Raw genomic sequence first — 15083 nt, forward strand, 5'->3', positions numbered from 1 at the left:
CTAATGCGGATGCCCCAAGAATTTTCGGGTGTTTGTTGTTTCACCTCCCACCTCTACAATGGCTGAATAGGTGCACTGGAACAATCCTTCCTAAAATGCATTAAACTTTCGTTTACAAAGACGTGAAACTCACAGAGTGGTCAGGTGTGTTCACTGATATGCTCACACAAAAATCGCTGCAAAAGATGCTTTCCAACAGATGTTTTACCATCCGTTGTAAACTTGGGGACCTATTTTTCCAAACGCCTCACACCCGTATATTCTTCCGTTGAGAGCTTGAATAATAGACACTCCAGCCCAGTTGGTGGCGATAATCCACCTTTGTCAATTGCAAGAATACAAACAAAGTTCCCGGCGCGGAGTAATACCGTACCTCACAGCACATCTAATACAAGTCAATGGAGTTGGACAAAAACTAGGATAAAACCTGTTGGAAAGCATCTTTTGCAGCGATTTTTTATGAGTGTCGCCGCAAATACTCACAGTGGTGCTTATACTGATGAGAACGAAAGTCTGAATTGGCAGGGCTTGAAATCAAACCCAGGTTCAGACCAAACAACCAAACTAATTGTTAAAAAGCATCACAGTTTACTTCAGCATTCACAATAGTTTTATGCAGGATAGTGCTTGTGGATCAATGCAGAGCAGATCAAATGAGGAAAAATCTTCCTGCGAGTTGATGGCATGCCAAGCAATGTGGTTTTGTCTTATCTCTGTGGAAATACCTAATAAGTGCCACAGCATGACAGCAAACCCTGATTATCTTATTCCGCTACAATACAATCACATATCTGCACTGTAAAAAAATTCCTGTAGAATTTACAGTAACTTACTGGCAGCTGGTTGCCAGCAACTTACTGTAAATTAACTTACAGTAAAAATACTGTATACAATTTTACAGTATTATTTAAAATACTGTATACAGTTTTACAGTACTTTTTAAAATACTGTATACAGTTTTACAGTACTATTTAAAATACTGTATAGTTTTACAGTACTATTTAAAATACTGTATACAAATTTACATTACTATTTAAAATACTGTATACATTTTACAGTACTATTTAAAATGCTGTAACTGTATTTACAGTATATTATATTTTCTACTGTAAAATATACAATAATTTTATACTACAATGTATATATTACAATGTGTATTTTACCGTAAAATTTCCTGTGATTCATTTTCCCATTTCTATTTACTACAAAACTGCACAAAATTTAAATGGAGGTGTTAAAACAGCTTTAAGTAAAAACAAAAATAAGCAATGACAACATGTTTTTAAAATTTCTTTTAGTTTTTCAAATACATGAAATCAGATTTTCATATTTTTGCACATTGAACTTTCAGCTTGCATCACAAACTGTTTTTCTCAAACCGGCAATAACATTTACTCATAGATATCATATTACAGAATTTTAAATCAAGTCATGCACTAACTCAGTCATAATAACAATGTTCAAATACAAAATACTTTTAGCAAATCTTTTATCCTGTAACACACAAAACATTTACACACACATATCACAGCATCAATTCATGAACAATACATTTAAATGCAGTCATAAGCAATGTCAAAAACTCATACATTCAAAATATTATTCTGAGTAAATTGTGATTTCTTGCAGCAACAGCTTTTTCAAAGCCAATGTAACATTTACTCACCGTTTCATTTCACAGTATTATCAAATAATCTTAGTACAAATTCAGTTATAACTATAGACGGTTTCAGCAGTAACAACATAAACAAACGGCTGTCGCGGTCCGCATGACCTTCCGATAAACTCCGCTAAGAATAAAAAACAACAAAGTTCTTTAAACGCATTTTATTTATATAACAAGCAAAAAAAAAACAACACATAGATTAGCTCGGAAACCAAAACATTTGTTATTTTCGACGAGGCATTTGTTCAAGAGATCAGTTTAGCAACTAGTCAGACCATTAAAAAAGCAAAACCGGAAGTAAGGTTCGGATCCAGACGTGTATCACGTGCATCCGATGAAACCGTCTATAAGAATTAAAAAAAAAAAAACGTAACAAAACCTCTCCTGCGTAGACTTATTTTGCTTTTAGAAGCAACAGTAGTAACATGTATACACTGGAGTTTCATATTACAATATTATAAATCAGTGCATGGACAAATTAACTAAAAGAAACCTTTAAGATAAAAAAGAACTTCGCAAACCTCTGGTGAGTTGAGTAGAATGTATTTGCTTTAGTAGCTTAATAGTTTTGCTTTATTCATAAAGTCCTGAATAAATGTGGATATATACATGATGGTTCAGGCCAGAGTTCTTCCTTTGCACCATCTTCCCACTTCTTTTGCTCACCTGGAACTTAGAGGAGCACTTGCTGTTGTCGGGGCTGATCCTCACAATAAATCTTTACATAAAAAAATAATTCATTAGATCAATTGATGTGTAAGAGAGGGACACTCCACTTTTTTAAAAAATAGTGCCATTCCTAATCGTTGCTATACAATAATATCCTCATATTGCTCAGGCCCACTGTAATTACCACAAAGGACCAGCAGTTGATAATAGATGACAAGACTTTGCCACTTCCTGAAATCTAAAATCATATATAAAAGCCCTTATGTCCTTCCTAACCTGTATGCACTTTCTTTAGTGGAAAACAAAAGAAGATATTTTGAAGAATGATTGTTACCAAACCACTTTTGTTGATGGGAGTCAACAAACCAACTAAACATGTTTGGTAAACAACATTTTTCAAAATATCTTCTTTTGTGTTCCTCTGAAGAGAGAGCATACAGGTTAGGAAGGACATAAAAGTAAGTAAATGATGAGTCTTTCTTCAATATTTACCAAATGTTATAGCATACTGAAAGATGTACTTACCTCTGAATAAACTCCAAAGTAGTGGCTGCTTCCACTTGGTACTCGATGTTGAGCACGTAGTAGCAACCAAAGTGAACAGCAAATGCTGAAGAAATGGTAGGTCAATCGCAGGAAAGCGGACTTAGCCTTCAATCGGCAGCATCCATTTTTTGTTTTGTAGATCTGGATCCTCTGAAAATAATTAATTAATAATAGCGTTTGTTATTTGATTTTGGTGTAAGTAACAATATTTAGATGTTAGAGCTTTTCTCAATAATTTGAAATCTATCATTTTAAAGTGATAGTTCATATGTCCCCAAAATTCTTTCATCATTTACTTACCCTTGTATTGTTCTAAGCCTGTAGGAGTTGATTCTGTTGTATTTATTAGTACACAAAAGAAGATATTTTAATAATTGATGGTAAGCACGGTTGATGGTACCCACTGACTTCCATAGTAAGAAAAACAAATACTGTGGAGGTCAAGGGGTATTGTCAACTATTAGATAACCATCATTTATCAAAATATTATCTTCCAAAATTTAAGCATAATGCTTAACATTAACAAAGGATTAAAGGGATAGTTCCCATGATTTACTTACCCCCAAGCTGTCCGAGATGCATATGTACATCGTTTTTCAGACAAACACATTTTCAGATGTTTTAGAACTTTCAGTTAATTAAATGTGAAGTTACGGGGTCCACGTTCTTCAAGTCCAAATGTGCGTCCATCCTTCACAAAATAAATCCAAGTGGCTCCAGGATGATAAACAAAGGTCTTCTGAGGGTAATTTGCACGGTGTTGTTGTAGAAATATCCATATTTAAAACTTTATTAACGAAAATAACTACCTTCCGGTAGCGCCGCCATCTTAGACTCCTCTGTATTCAGGAGAGAGTATTAGTGTAGTGTACGCACTTTTCTTAGTGACGTATGACAAATTCGGAGGGCGGGGGCACAGAGCAGCAGCAGAGTAATCTCTGTAAGTTGCGTGATCTTGAATGCGGACCCGACTAAGATGGCGGCGCTACCGGAAGGTAGTTATTTTCGTTAATAAAGTTTTAAATATGGATACTTCTACAACAACACCGCGCAGATTACCCTCAGAAGACCTTTGTTTATCATCCTTGAGCCGTTTGGATTATTTTGTGAAGGATGGACGCACTTTTTTTGGACTTCAAGGACGTGGACCCTGTAACTTCACATTTAATTAACTGAAAGATCTAAAACATTTTCTTAAATATCTGAAAATGTGTTTGTCTGGAAAATGATGGACATATGCATCTCGGATAGCTTGGGGGTGAGTAAATCATGGGTTTATTATCATTTTTGGCTGAACTATCCCTTTAATCTTTTTAATGTTCCCAAAGTATGTGTTAAAGAATCTTACCAAGCATGATCAGCCGTGGAGTGGAAGCAAGGGAAAGCGTGGTCTCTGCATCTGCCGTTGTTGTTGTGACCTGCACACGCACACACACACACACACACACTTTTTCTTACTGGCAGTTATATCAATTTAATTCAACGACCCATCGTCAATTATTCCTTGTTAGATGTGCATGTTAGAGAGAAACTGAGAGACTGACTTCAAAATAGCGTTAAACACAAAAGCTCAGTTTGTCGCCTAGCATTTCATATGAACACTCACCTGTACCAAACGCAGTCAAACACGAAAAAGATAACCGTTTATGTTGATATGTCGATGGTGAAATGTTCTAAAAAGGGGAAGAAAATAATTAAATATGATTATTTGCACAGAAAGTTGCGTTTTGTTCAGTCTTAAACGAGTTTCTACCTCAAAGCTCTCTAACTATCTTGTTCACAACAGTCGTGTGAGGTAAATTACCGTCAACTGCGTGTTGTTAAGTGTTTAAAAAAAGTGTTTCAAATTAATGAACTAAACCAAAAATATTAAATATGGTAAGAAATCACAAGATTACTTACCTTTGCAGATGGTGAAATGTTCTAAAAAGGAAAATAAATATATAAGATAACGTGCACCGAAAGTGTTGTTGAGTCTTAAAAAGAGTTTTCACCACAAAGCGCTTTCCCTATCTAGTCACAACAGTCCTAACGTGTGAGGTAAATTACCGTTAACTGCGTGTTGTTTCAAATTATTTAACCAAATAAAAAAATTAAATATGTTAAGAAATCACAGGATTACTCATTTTACTTACCAGCTGTTTAACTTGCAACCATTGTCCTGTGCTCTTTTTTTCTTCGGGCGGGGATATCCGTGCCTTTCTGTAAAGTGTCAGGGTTTCGCGCTCATTTTTTTTACTGTATTTCGATTTAATGATGGCTGGTCATAGAGTGCAAAAGATCCTGTACCGCCATATGCACACACAAATTAACAGCGTGTAAGGTCCGCGTTGAGTCATGACTCTTCTCAAAAAATAATGTGACATACAAAACATTGATTCATGATAACATTAAAAACGTTTACTATACGTGTAATAAATAACAGGATAATCTTTTGCAAGTGAGCTGCGGCGGGTTTGTGTACAGGCACGTGATCAGCACAGACGTGATTACATCCAGGGCTGTGTCTCAATTCGTTCCCTATAGCTCCCGAGGTGGGGAATCATTATATCGTGTAGTATGCGGGTTCGGCCACTGTCAAGGACCCTCACTTTATATTGGAACACTGTTTCGGTTTCCTGTGTCATGGCTGCTTACACGCGTTGAGAAAATTCACAGCTGGTATTCATCACTCATCAACAACCGGCAAAACCTATCTCTAATTTTTAAACACTTACATTTATAAATTAATTCGAATATACAAAATACTTTAATGAATATGATTATATTGTGTTTTGATAAATAAATCAGCTCTACTTGCACTAATTTAGTTGTTTGATTGTTTTTAGGACTTTGTTTAAGTCTTCTGAATTTTACTTTACATTTTAAATCAATATATAAATACAATAATATTACATTATTTGTATAAGATAGCTTAATCAGAGAGTTAATCCCCAAAAAACAAATTAGCACCACCTGCTATTAAAATACAGTATTTTTAATTAACTGTAAATTTTACAGTAAATAGAAAATACAGTATTTTACTGGCACAAAGATTACATTTCCCACAATGCAACATCAAAATACAGCAACATACTGTATAACATGCCCTACGGTAAAATACAGTTCATATTACAGTAAAATACAGTGTAATTTACAGAAATCGTTAGCAGTGTGGGTATTTGGAAAAAGGATTTTATTTAGATAGATGGACACACCAGCACGCCAAAAGTCATAATAATTGATAGCCAATTTCTACACTTATGAATTGAACTCTGTCTTCTAAAGACACATAAAATGGGTTACTCGGCTCATAAGAAGAGGAATATAAAACGCCCTAAAAGCAGGCTTTAATTAAGCTGAGGTCCAAAAGAAAGACACTACGTAGATTAATCACACATTTTATTTAATACCCTTTAAGGTTATAGCTCCAGCATTACAGACAGAAGTGACTGGAGAGGACCCTTGATATTTATTCTAAAAAAGTATTGCCGCCCACCTTTCCACGGTGTGCAGATTATGTGTGTCCAGCTGCTTAGCAATCTCATTGAAAGGTAAAGCTTTACCCGATATATGCCACCAAGCTGCTATCCATCGCTGCACATATGGCCTGGATGCGCATACGTGATGATTAACATTTCATGCGAGTCGTTTCTAGTGCAAACTGCTATCTGCCAGTAAATACACTGAAATGTGCTGAATTATTTATAGGTTTTAATGCCTTCTAAGTCTGTCAAGCCACAGATAAATCCTTTCCTGATGTGTCAGACATAGCAAAAGGTAAGAGCAGATTCTGTGTTTATGCGCGTGTCCGTTGCATGGGCTTATAATGGGGAGTGGGTGTATGTGCTAAAGAAAAGAATGCATAGAGACAGCAAGGGTTTGAGAAAACAGATAAAGGTTCACATTTAGGGCAGAAGATGAGGAAGGGAAACTGCACAGTGTGGATAGGAGTGTCAGGGGCTCTGATGGGAGATGAGGAGAGGGATCGTGACAGGTTGAAGCAGAATGATGTTGGAACTGAGTGAAAAGGACATGGTGAGAAAGAACTGAGAGCATATAACTAACCTGGCCTGCCTTGAAGCCTTCACAAACGATGAGAGCGCTGTCTGTGGCAATATAAGGGGCATTATCATTGATATCCAACACCTGCACTGTCACTGGTACAAAGCTCACCAGATTTGGATTGTCTGGAAAAATAAGAGAAACATTTAATGCATGCTTTCTGGTGTTGAAGCAATGACAAAAAATGATGGTGTACAGTGCTATAGGCAAAAGTCCTAGGCCACCATGCCGACATTAGATTTGTTGTTGAGAATATACAACCAGGGAAAAAAAGGAAATTTGTATGCTGTACTACAAAAACAGAAAGCAAAAACATGTCAAATCTAATGATGTCAAGAAAGCCATTTTGTTATAAAAATGCTTTTTACATTATGTGTATATGTCCAGACTTTTCTGTTTGTATTTAAAAAAAATGTGTAAAAAATAAATATATTTGGCTAGTCATTAAAACATTGCTAAAACAACAAAGCTGGTAGTGACCTAAGATTTTTGCACAGTGCTGTATAAGAAAGTGCGTATAAGTGCATAGTCATGCCCTATCAGTACACCACAGCGTGAAAAATACCATCTTCTGTTACCAAGTTATATTATTTTAAAGGGATAGATGGCTAAAATGAAAATTACCACGATTTATTCACCCTGAAGCCATCCGAGATACATATGTCCATCATTCTTCAGACTAACACATTTTCAGTTATTTTAGAAAATGTCCTAGCTCTTCCAAGCTTTATAACAGTTAGAATAGGGTCAATTTCCTTCAAGTCTAAAGAATGTGCATTCATCTTTTACTAAAGTAACCCAAACGTTTCCAGCAGGATAAATACAATTCTTCTGAGGGTATTCGATGCAATTTTAAAATATCCATATTTTAAACTTTACAAAAAATGAACTAGCTTCCGATAACAACGCCTTATACTTTTCTGCATTAAGAGAGTGTAGTGAGTGGACGTTGCTTTACATGTACTGTAGGTACGCTGTGTAGTGAGGTAATGGCATAGTGATAAACACATAGGCACACAGCAGGAGCAAAACAACATTGCCAGTCACAAGTTAAAACAAGGACTTAAAGAGGGTTTCGATATAAGACAAGAGGATATTGAGTTAAATCTGTAGCTAAAACCAACTCAATTTTTGCGAAGGATGGATAGACATTCTTTGGACATGAAGGAAGTGGACCCTATTCAAACTTTTATAAAGCTAGGACATTTTCTAAAATAACTTGAAGTGCACCTATTTTAACCTATGGTTAAAAAGACACACTGGGTCTCATTTACAAAGCTTGCGTACACAAAAATTTGTTCGTAAAATGTACGGACGTTTTAACTTACAAATCACGAATCAACAAAAACTTTCATACTAAAATTTATTTTAAATGTATGCAAAATCGTAAGAACATGTTAGACCACATGTGCGCAATAATAATGAACAAGGAAAAATAACCCTATAATATATGTCTGTGTTATATATTTTTATATTTATTTTAGTACGAAAGTTTTTGTTGATTCATGATTTGTAAGTTAAAACGTCCTTACGCACATTTTACGAACAAATTTGTGCATACGCAAGCTTTGTATATGAGACCCAGGCTGTGTCCCAATTCAAAGGCTGCGACCTTCTAAGGACGTATTTTAAGACCGATTGCGTCACAGCAGCGCGACTTGAGGCTGGTAAGGACGTCCCAATTCAAAGGATGCTTAGAATGAAGCCTCAAAATGCGTCCTCATTTCTCCGGGATGTTAAGGATAGAACTAATGGATCCTTAACAGCCGAGAATATCCCAAGATTCATTGCGCGCCTGTAACGGCTGCATATAACGGCTGGATATTCTAAAATAAATAATTAAAACCTTCTTTAAATAAAATTGTGTATTTATCAAAAAAAAGTTTGTCACTGTTTTAGTATTATAAGTTATGTTTTGTGTTAATATTACTATTTTTATGATGCATATATTTCTAAGGTTGATTAATTTAATATACTGTTGAATAGTTTAATCTACATCAACGTGTCATATTTTCTAAACTAAATTAATATTTTTCTGATTTCATATTTATTTTAATAATGTCCTGCTGACAGGCGCGTGCAGCAGGTGACGCCAATTATGGGTCGTCCGAAGGTTAGACCGTCTCATTTCGGTTCTCTTCGCGAACTTCTGAGGCTGCCACCTTGAAAGACAGAGTGCTCATCTTTAATGTCCCATGCTTATAAGGTCGCAGCCCTTGAATTGGGACACAGCTACTGTGTGTCTTTTTAACCATAAACCGTTTTAAGCAATAAAATTGGTGCACTTTAAGTTATTTTAGAAAAATAGTGTACATTTTTGTAGCTCCAGATATACTGCTTTCCTCAAACGCATTGCTTTAGTACAAAACTCATCAATCTGAAAAGCGTTGTGTCCCTGATTGGCCAGCTAATCTGTACGTACTCGCCTGAATACCTCTGACGTCAGCTGGAAATATGACGCTCCTTACCATGTTTGAAAGATTCGCTCACAATGCATTGCTAACAGGAGTTAACTTACAGGCTGTGAGTCCGAAGCGGGAAAAAATATGACAATGTTGGGAAGTAAACTGTTGCATACAATCCGTGTGTTTGTTGTAGTCAAAGAAAAAAGATTTACATTGGAAACGATCACTCGTGTCATTGTTACTTTGGGGTTTGTACCTTTTGCATATGGTTAACTTGTACTAACACACACTAAAGGAAATTTAAAAGCGTGAATCGGACCATAGTTGTCTTTAAAGATGTTAAACATCTTAAAGATGATGGACATATGTACATTGAATGGTTTCAGGGTGAGTAAATCATGTGGTGATTTTAATTTTTGCCCAAACCATCACTATTTATATCATTTACAAATTCCAAATTGTATAATACAATATTGTAGATCAATTGCCAGAGCATTTCGCTAACAGTGCAAAAGGTTGTGGGATCCCAGGTGTCACTTTGGAAAAATGCGTCTTCCAAATGCATAAATGTAAACGTGAATATTTCACAATGAGATACATACGTGTTCTTATTTATCTCTCACATTTAGATTTATGATGAAGATTTATAGGCTTTGATGCAGGAACTTAATGTGGTGAAGGAAAATCACGGCACACGGTTTTGGTTCCACATTCCCTACAGCTGCACTGAGATAAACTACAGTGATCAACATTATTAACCCTCTATCGGCAGATATTATCTAAGAAAGGGTTTTGTCTATTAGCTGAACACCATTGAGATTAAAAAGTTGGAGGGATAATTGCTAAGATACGCATCTAAACATAAAAAATAGAAAACAGAAGAGAAGAAAAATTGATTGACCCCATCCACCTTCAAAGCTATACCAGTATGCAACCCGCAGCCTCAGCATCAATCCCTGAATGCAACAGTGCTTCAAGGAGACGGTTTTTCATTCGTTATCAAGGATTCAGACTTCAGGGCTGAACCTCAGGACAGGGTGTTTTCAGTCCAAACATCAAAAAGAATGCTTGTTTCAAAATGAAGATATCACTGGGGTTTTTCTCAGAAGCCCCCCCCCCACACACACACAAAACAATGAACACAGACACGAATCTGACCTCAGAGCAGTACATACCAATCTCTGAAGCCATCACAGTGACATTATGCCAGGCTGCCTCTTCTCTGTCTAGACTTCTGGTCGTTTTTATGAGTCCACTGCTGGCATCAATGCTGAAAAGTGTATCACCATCAGTATTCTGGTCAATGAGATACCTAAAATTACAAAATGGAAAAGTATTATAATCATTTCAGATGCATAAACATGTATAATGTGTATAATATGTTATGCTTTGACAGTAGCTGCTATAAAGTATATGGATGCTAGTATTTTTATATTAAAGCCATATTGAGAATGCTTTTTGTGGGCCATTTCTGCCCACTATGTACCCTAAAACAGAGATGTGAACATATATGAAAATTCATATAACTAGATCTATTACTTCATATCACTGAAAACAATGCTACTTTTATTTGTAAACATCATTTCTGAAAAAAAAAAACATGTTCTTACCAAACAGTATTTCCACGGTGAAAGCATTTATTGTCATACCTCAAGGCCAGATCTCAGCACAAATCTCATCAGAAACTCACTTGACTTTGCTTCTGGTGCTGTCCGGGTCTTGAGCAGTTACAGTGCCAACGTCTGTGCCAGCTGGAGCGTTCTCATACACATCCATGATATAGTAGTCCATAGTAAACACTGGAGCTTCGTCAACATCCCCAATGATGAGCTTTAGGGTTGTGGTGTCTTTGAAAGGTCCCAGGTAAGAAAAACGAGGATCCAGATTGGTGTTGACACCTTCTATGTTCAAGGTATACGCCTTTTTCTTCTCATAGTCCAGAGGCTACAAAGAACATCAGAAAGAAGATCAATGGAGAGCCTAGGACAGCCTAGGAAAAGATAGGACATAGCTGGAAGAACAGACATGAATTTACTTTGCACGAGAACCCAAGCTATCAATAAAAATGGTGAAAGTCTAGTCCATACCTTTCTTAGGGAAATGACCCCTTCTTTTTTGTCACTGTCAGTGGAGATGGAAAACATGGCGGCCCCTTCTTCATTGGTGATTTTGTATGTCATCTCAGCGTTAACGCCGATATCTTCATCGTTCGCTTTGATTTTCCCAACAGCTTTTCCTACCTGAGCAGATTCTGGCACGTACAACTGATAGTTCTCTGAAGTGGAGAATAAACAAACAAAACAGATTGGATTTTATTAAACAATTAAAAAGCTTTATTTCACAGTTTAAAAAATGTTGCTTGTGCTCAGCTAATTGTAAGAGGTTTATACGAGATCAACTCAAGCTTGCTCAATAAAAGTTGTTTACTTTTACAAAATAAAGCTGAAATGAATGCAGCCATTTGGAAAAAGAAATAACAGTATATTCGAAGGGATTTAGGGATTAGACTATTTCTGTAGTACAGGCATGCATAAAATCCACACTTTTCTATGATGAACTAGAACCGTACTTTGTGGAAATCTAGGTGGATTGTCATTGACATCGGTTAGTGTGATGTTGACTGTGGTGGATCCAGACAGACCCCCTACAGATCCGGCCATGTCTTTGGCTTGGATGATGACCAAATACATCTCTCTTGATTCTCTGTCCATGTTTGTCAAAGCAGTCCTGATGACACCTGTAACCCAAGGGTAAAAAGTATAAATATAGCTCTTGCCGACCTACATAACCCACATCCTATTATTGCATGTTCAAAGTGATATTTCCATTTCCTGCAAATTTCCTGCAAGTACAAACAGAAAATCAGCACACATTCCTATCAGAATACGCTTACAGGTCAAAAGATGAAAATTTCATTCCATATGGGAATTTTTAAATGAGCATAAACATTGAATGTAAACTATGACAGATAAAAATTCTTAAGTGAATTATTCTTTTAGTAAAATCGCCAGCTATGTCTCCTGGCACTTCCAGCAATAAAACTCCCACGTGTTGGAATAGTACTGTACGTATTCAGAATCTCATGTGTACATTGCAGATCACTGACCCCTGGTTATAAAGGCCGCAAGCTCGAAAAAACAACGATTATCGTCTGTCTTGCCCTAACCCAATCTGAGCCTGACAACAGACCAGTGTGTACGGACTGACCCTTGACCAACTACTATAAGCGTGTGCTGTAATAAAAGACTGCAGCACACACATACACACACTGGCACAATGAATTCTGGCCATCATCTCCTGTATACTTCACAGCTCCACAGCAAAGTCGACCATCTGCTCCAACCATTCCCCTCAAGAGGCAAAAGAGAAAAAAAAATCAAGGGATGGTTTGAGAGCAAAACAGCTTGCAATGTGATTTTATGTTTGGGCCTCTTTATGGCATCAGATACTACGTTAATGTTTACTGAGCAATAAGCAGCAGCCATCAACACACATGTTTAAGCTCCTGTGCTCCACACCGACAACATGAGATGTTTGAAAACAACAAGAAATTGACTTCATCATTTGAAACAACAAGGCCTCTGTCAGGAGGATCAATTTGATGTGAGTACTGGTGAATGTGTTCAGTAAAATATGTTCATTGCTTTTCATATCCAAGCACTGTAGCTTAGTCTTTACTTTGCACTTTTAATGAGTCTATGTCATGTACAACCTTGAATTTAAATGTGCATTTGTTAAGCCAGTGGTTCTCAAACTGAGGGCCATTGTGCCAGGGGGCACATTTTATAAAATATATTTATTTATCATAAATTCTGTGTAATTAAACCCCAAGAAAATAAGGCTACTAACCATGAGCACAATTTTCAACCCATCCTCACCCCATGTCGTCAATATTTGACGACACTTGACCATTCGTCAATATGTGACGCGGAGGGTATACCTTTCGTGTCATTTTTTGACGAACTGGGGACTTCAATACTATTACGTCCGTTGCATTCTCTTCTCCTATTTTCTTACCATTTTCGCGTCGGTTTAGGGTTAGATTTACATAATGACATCCCTACCCAAACCTAACTCTAACCCCAACGCCAGGTGACAACTGTTTCTAACCCCAACGCCAGGTGACAACTGTTTAATTTCGCGTACACTGTTTAATTTCGCATACACTGTTTAATTTTGCATAATCTAACCCTAAACCGACGCGAAAATGGTAAGAAAATAGGAGAAGAGAATGCAACGGACGTTATAGTATTGAAGTCCCCAGTTCGTCAAAAAATGACGCGAAAGGTATACCCTCCGCGTCACATATTGACGAATGGTCAAGTGTCGTCAAATATTGACGACATGGGGTGAGACTGTGTTAGAAAAAACTGCAAAAAAGTGATTAAATTACATTTTCATTTTAAATTTCAAAGATAAACAATAAAATATGTTTGCAGTTACATATTAACAAGGTCATAGTCATGTATATTTACTAAAAACAACTGTATCACAAAATCTGTCTTGTGCTGTTGTGTTATGTTCTGTCTAATTTTCTCTTTTGACCCACCTGTGTGTTAATCAGTCCTTCCAGAAAAACGCTGAGTTTTTTATGATTGTTGCGGGCAAAAATCCTTGATCTTGCGGCACGTTTTCTTAAAAAACGCGATGGAATATGCAGATATTTATGCAATTTTATGCGATGAAATTCCGGGAACTAGCAAAAATAGCTGGAAATTGCACAAATTTGCTTGAACTTTCATAAATTGCGGGAACTTGCAAAAACTGTTTTCAGCTTTTGCAGAATTTCAATGATGTTCATGTCACATAATCACGTCACTTCATAACATTCCCATGGCAACAGGGGACATGGCTGCGCTTGTGTAAGGTAAATGCAACATTTTTCAACTTTTTGCTAAGATATATGTGATTTTTGCTACAAAAATGCGGATTATGTAATCATGCAAGCCCCGCATATTTTGCGCACAGAAATCTGCAATTTATGCTGTGAAAGTGCGAGGTATTTGAAAATATGTGTCCCCCGCATAAATATTCGGACTTTGGCTGATGCGATCGCATAATCACGTTTTTCTGGAGGGACTGGTTACTTTCGTCCAAGCTGGCAGGGTTGATAGTAACAATGGGCTTCTTATGTTCAAAGTTAAATTATACTGAAGTCATTTTATATTTGTTCAAAATTCCACCTGCATTTGTGAGTTATTGACCACAGCAAGAAAATATCTGTCTAAAACATTATATTTTAAAATTATGTTTTTTTTAAAACGTGCTTTTGCTTACTATGGAAGTGAATGAAAAAAAAATGGCAAATGCACTTTCATTATGTAATATTAAATATTAAATTAAATTTAAATATTAAATTGTTTTCATTCTCAAAACAAAAATAATTACAAAAGTTGTTACTGGATACCTTTTAAAAAGTACACCTGGCATTAGTGCATATTAGTACCTCAAAAGTACAAACTGATACCAAATGTATACATATCTGAACATAAAGGTACACATTTGGACCTTTTTAAAGGGTACTGCTCCAGTGACAGCATTTGGACCATTTTTATGAGAGTATAAGGTTACCATTCTCCTTCGGAAAAAAAAACTCAAAAATAAATGTCCAACCAAAGCTGGGTCAAGCCGCAAGACACAATGCAACAGACAAGCACATAACTTACATACGTAACTATGAATATATAAATTTGCTGAACAAATTAAATTGAAAATGCAACGCATCTCCTGGGCTACATATTACATTTTCCTGT

At 36.4% G+C, this 15083-nt stretch overlaps 1 protein-coding gene and 1 long non-coding RNA gene across 4 annotated transcripts in view; both read right to left on the reverse strand.

The window, feature by feature from the left end:
* The window catches only part of LOC129442165 (cadherin-18), a 187397-nt gene that overhangs the window by 19103 nt on the left and 153211 nt on the right, over positions 1–15083 (reverse strand). For both annotated transcript variants that reach the window (XM_055202066.2, XM_055202065.2), the window contains exons 5-9: positions 11900–12067; positions 11418–11605; positions 11021–11274; positions 10506–10642; positions 6929–7050 (exon numbers count right to left, since the gene is read on the reverse strand). In XM_055202066.2, the coding sequence (XP_055058041.2) occupies positions 6929–7050; positions 10506–10642; positions 11021–11274; positions 11418–11605; positions 11900–12067 (869 nt within the window). The remainder of the gene's footprint in view (positions 1–6928; positions 7051–10505; positions 10643–11020; positions 11275–11417; positions 11606–11899; positions 12068–15083) is intronic.
* LOC129452261 (uncharacterized) lies at positions 1473–6020 on the reverse strand. Of its 2 annotated transcripts, XR_012372907.1 has the most exons (6): positions 5017–6020; positions 4784–4804; positions 4488–4554; positions 4230–4299; positions 2861–3031; positions 1473–2384 (listed from the first exon to the last, which is right to left on the reverse strand). It is a non-coding gene; the product is annotated as an uncharacterized lncRNA (long non-coding RNA). The 2 variants fall into 2 exon arrangements; XR_012372908.1 differs by lacking the exon at positions 4784–4804.

This window comes from Misgurnus anguillicaudatus, chromosome 2 (genome assembly GCF_027580225.2).
Source record: "Misgurnus anguillicaudatus chromosome 2, ASM2758022v2, whole genome shotgun sequence".
Taxonomy (NCBI): domain Eukaryota; kingdom Metazoa; phylum Chordata; class Actinopteri; order Cypriniformes; family Cobitidae; genus Misgurnus; species Misgurnus anguillicaudatus.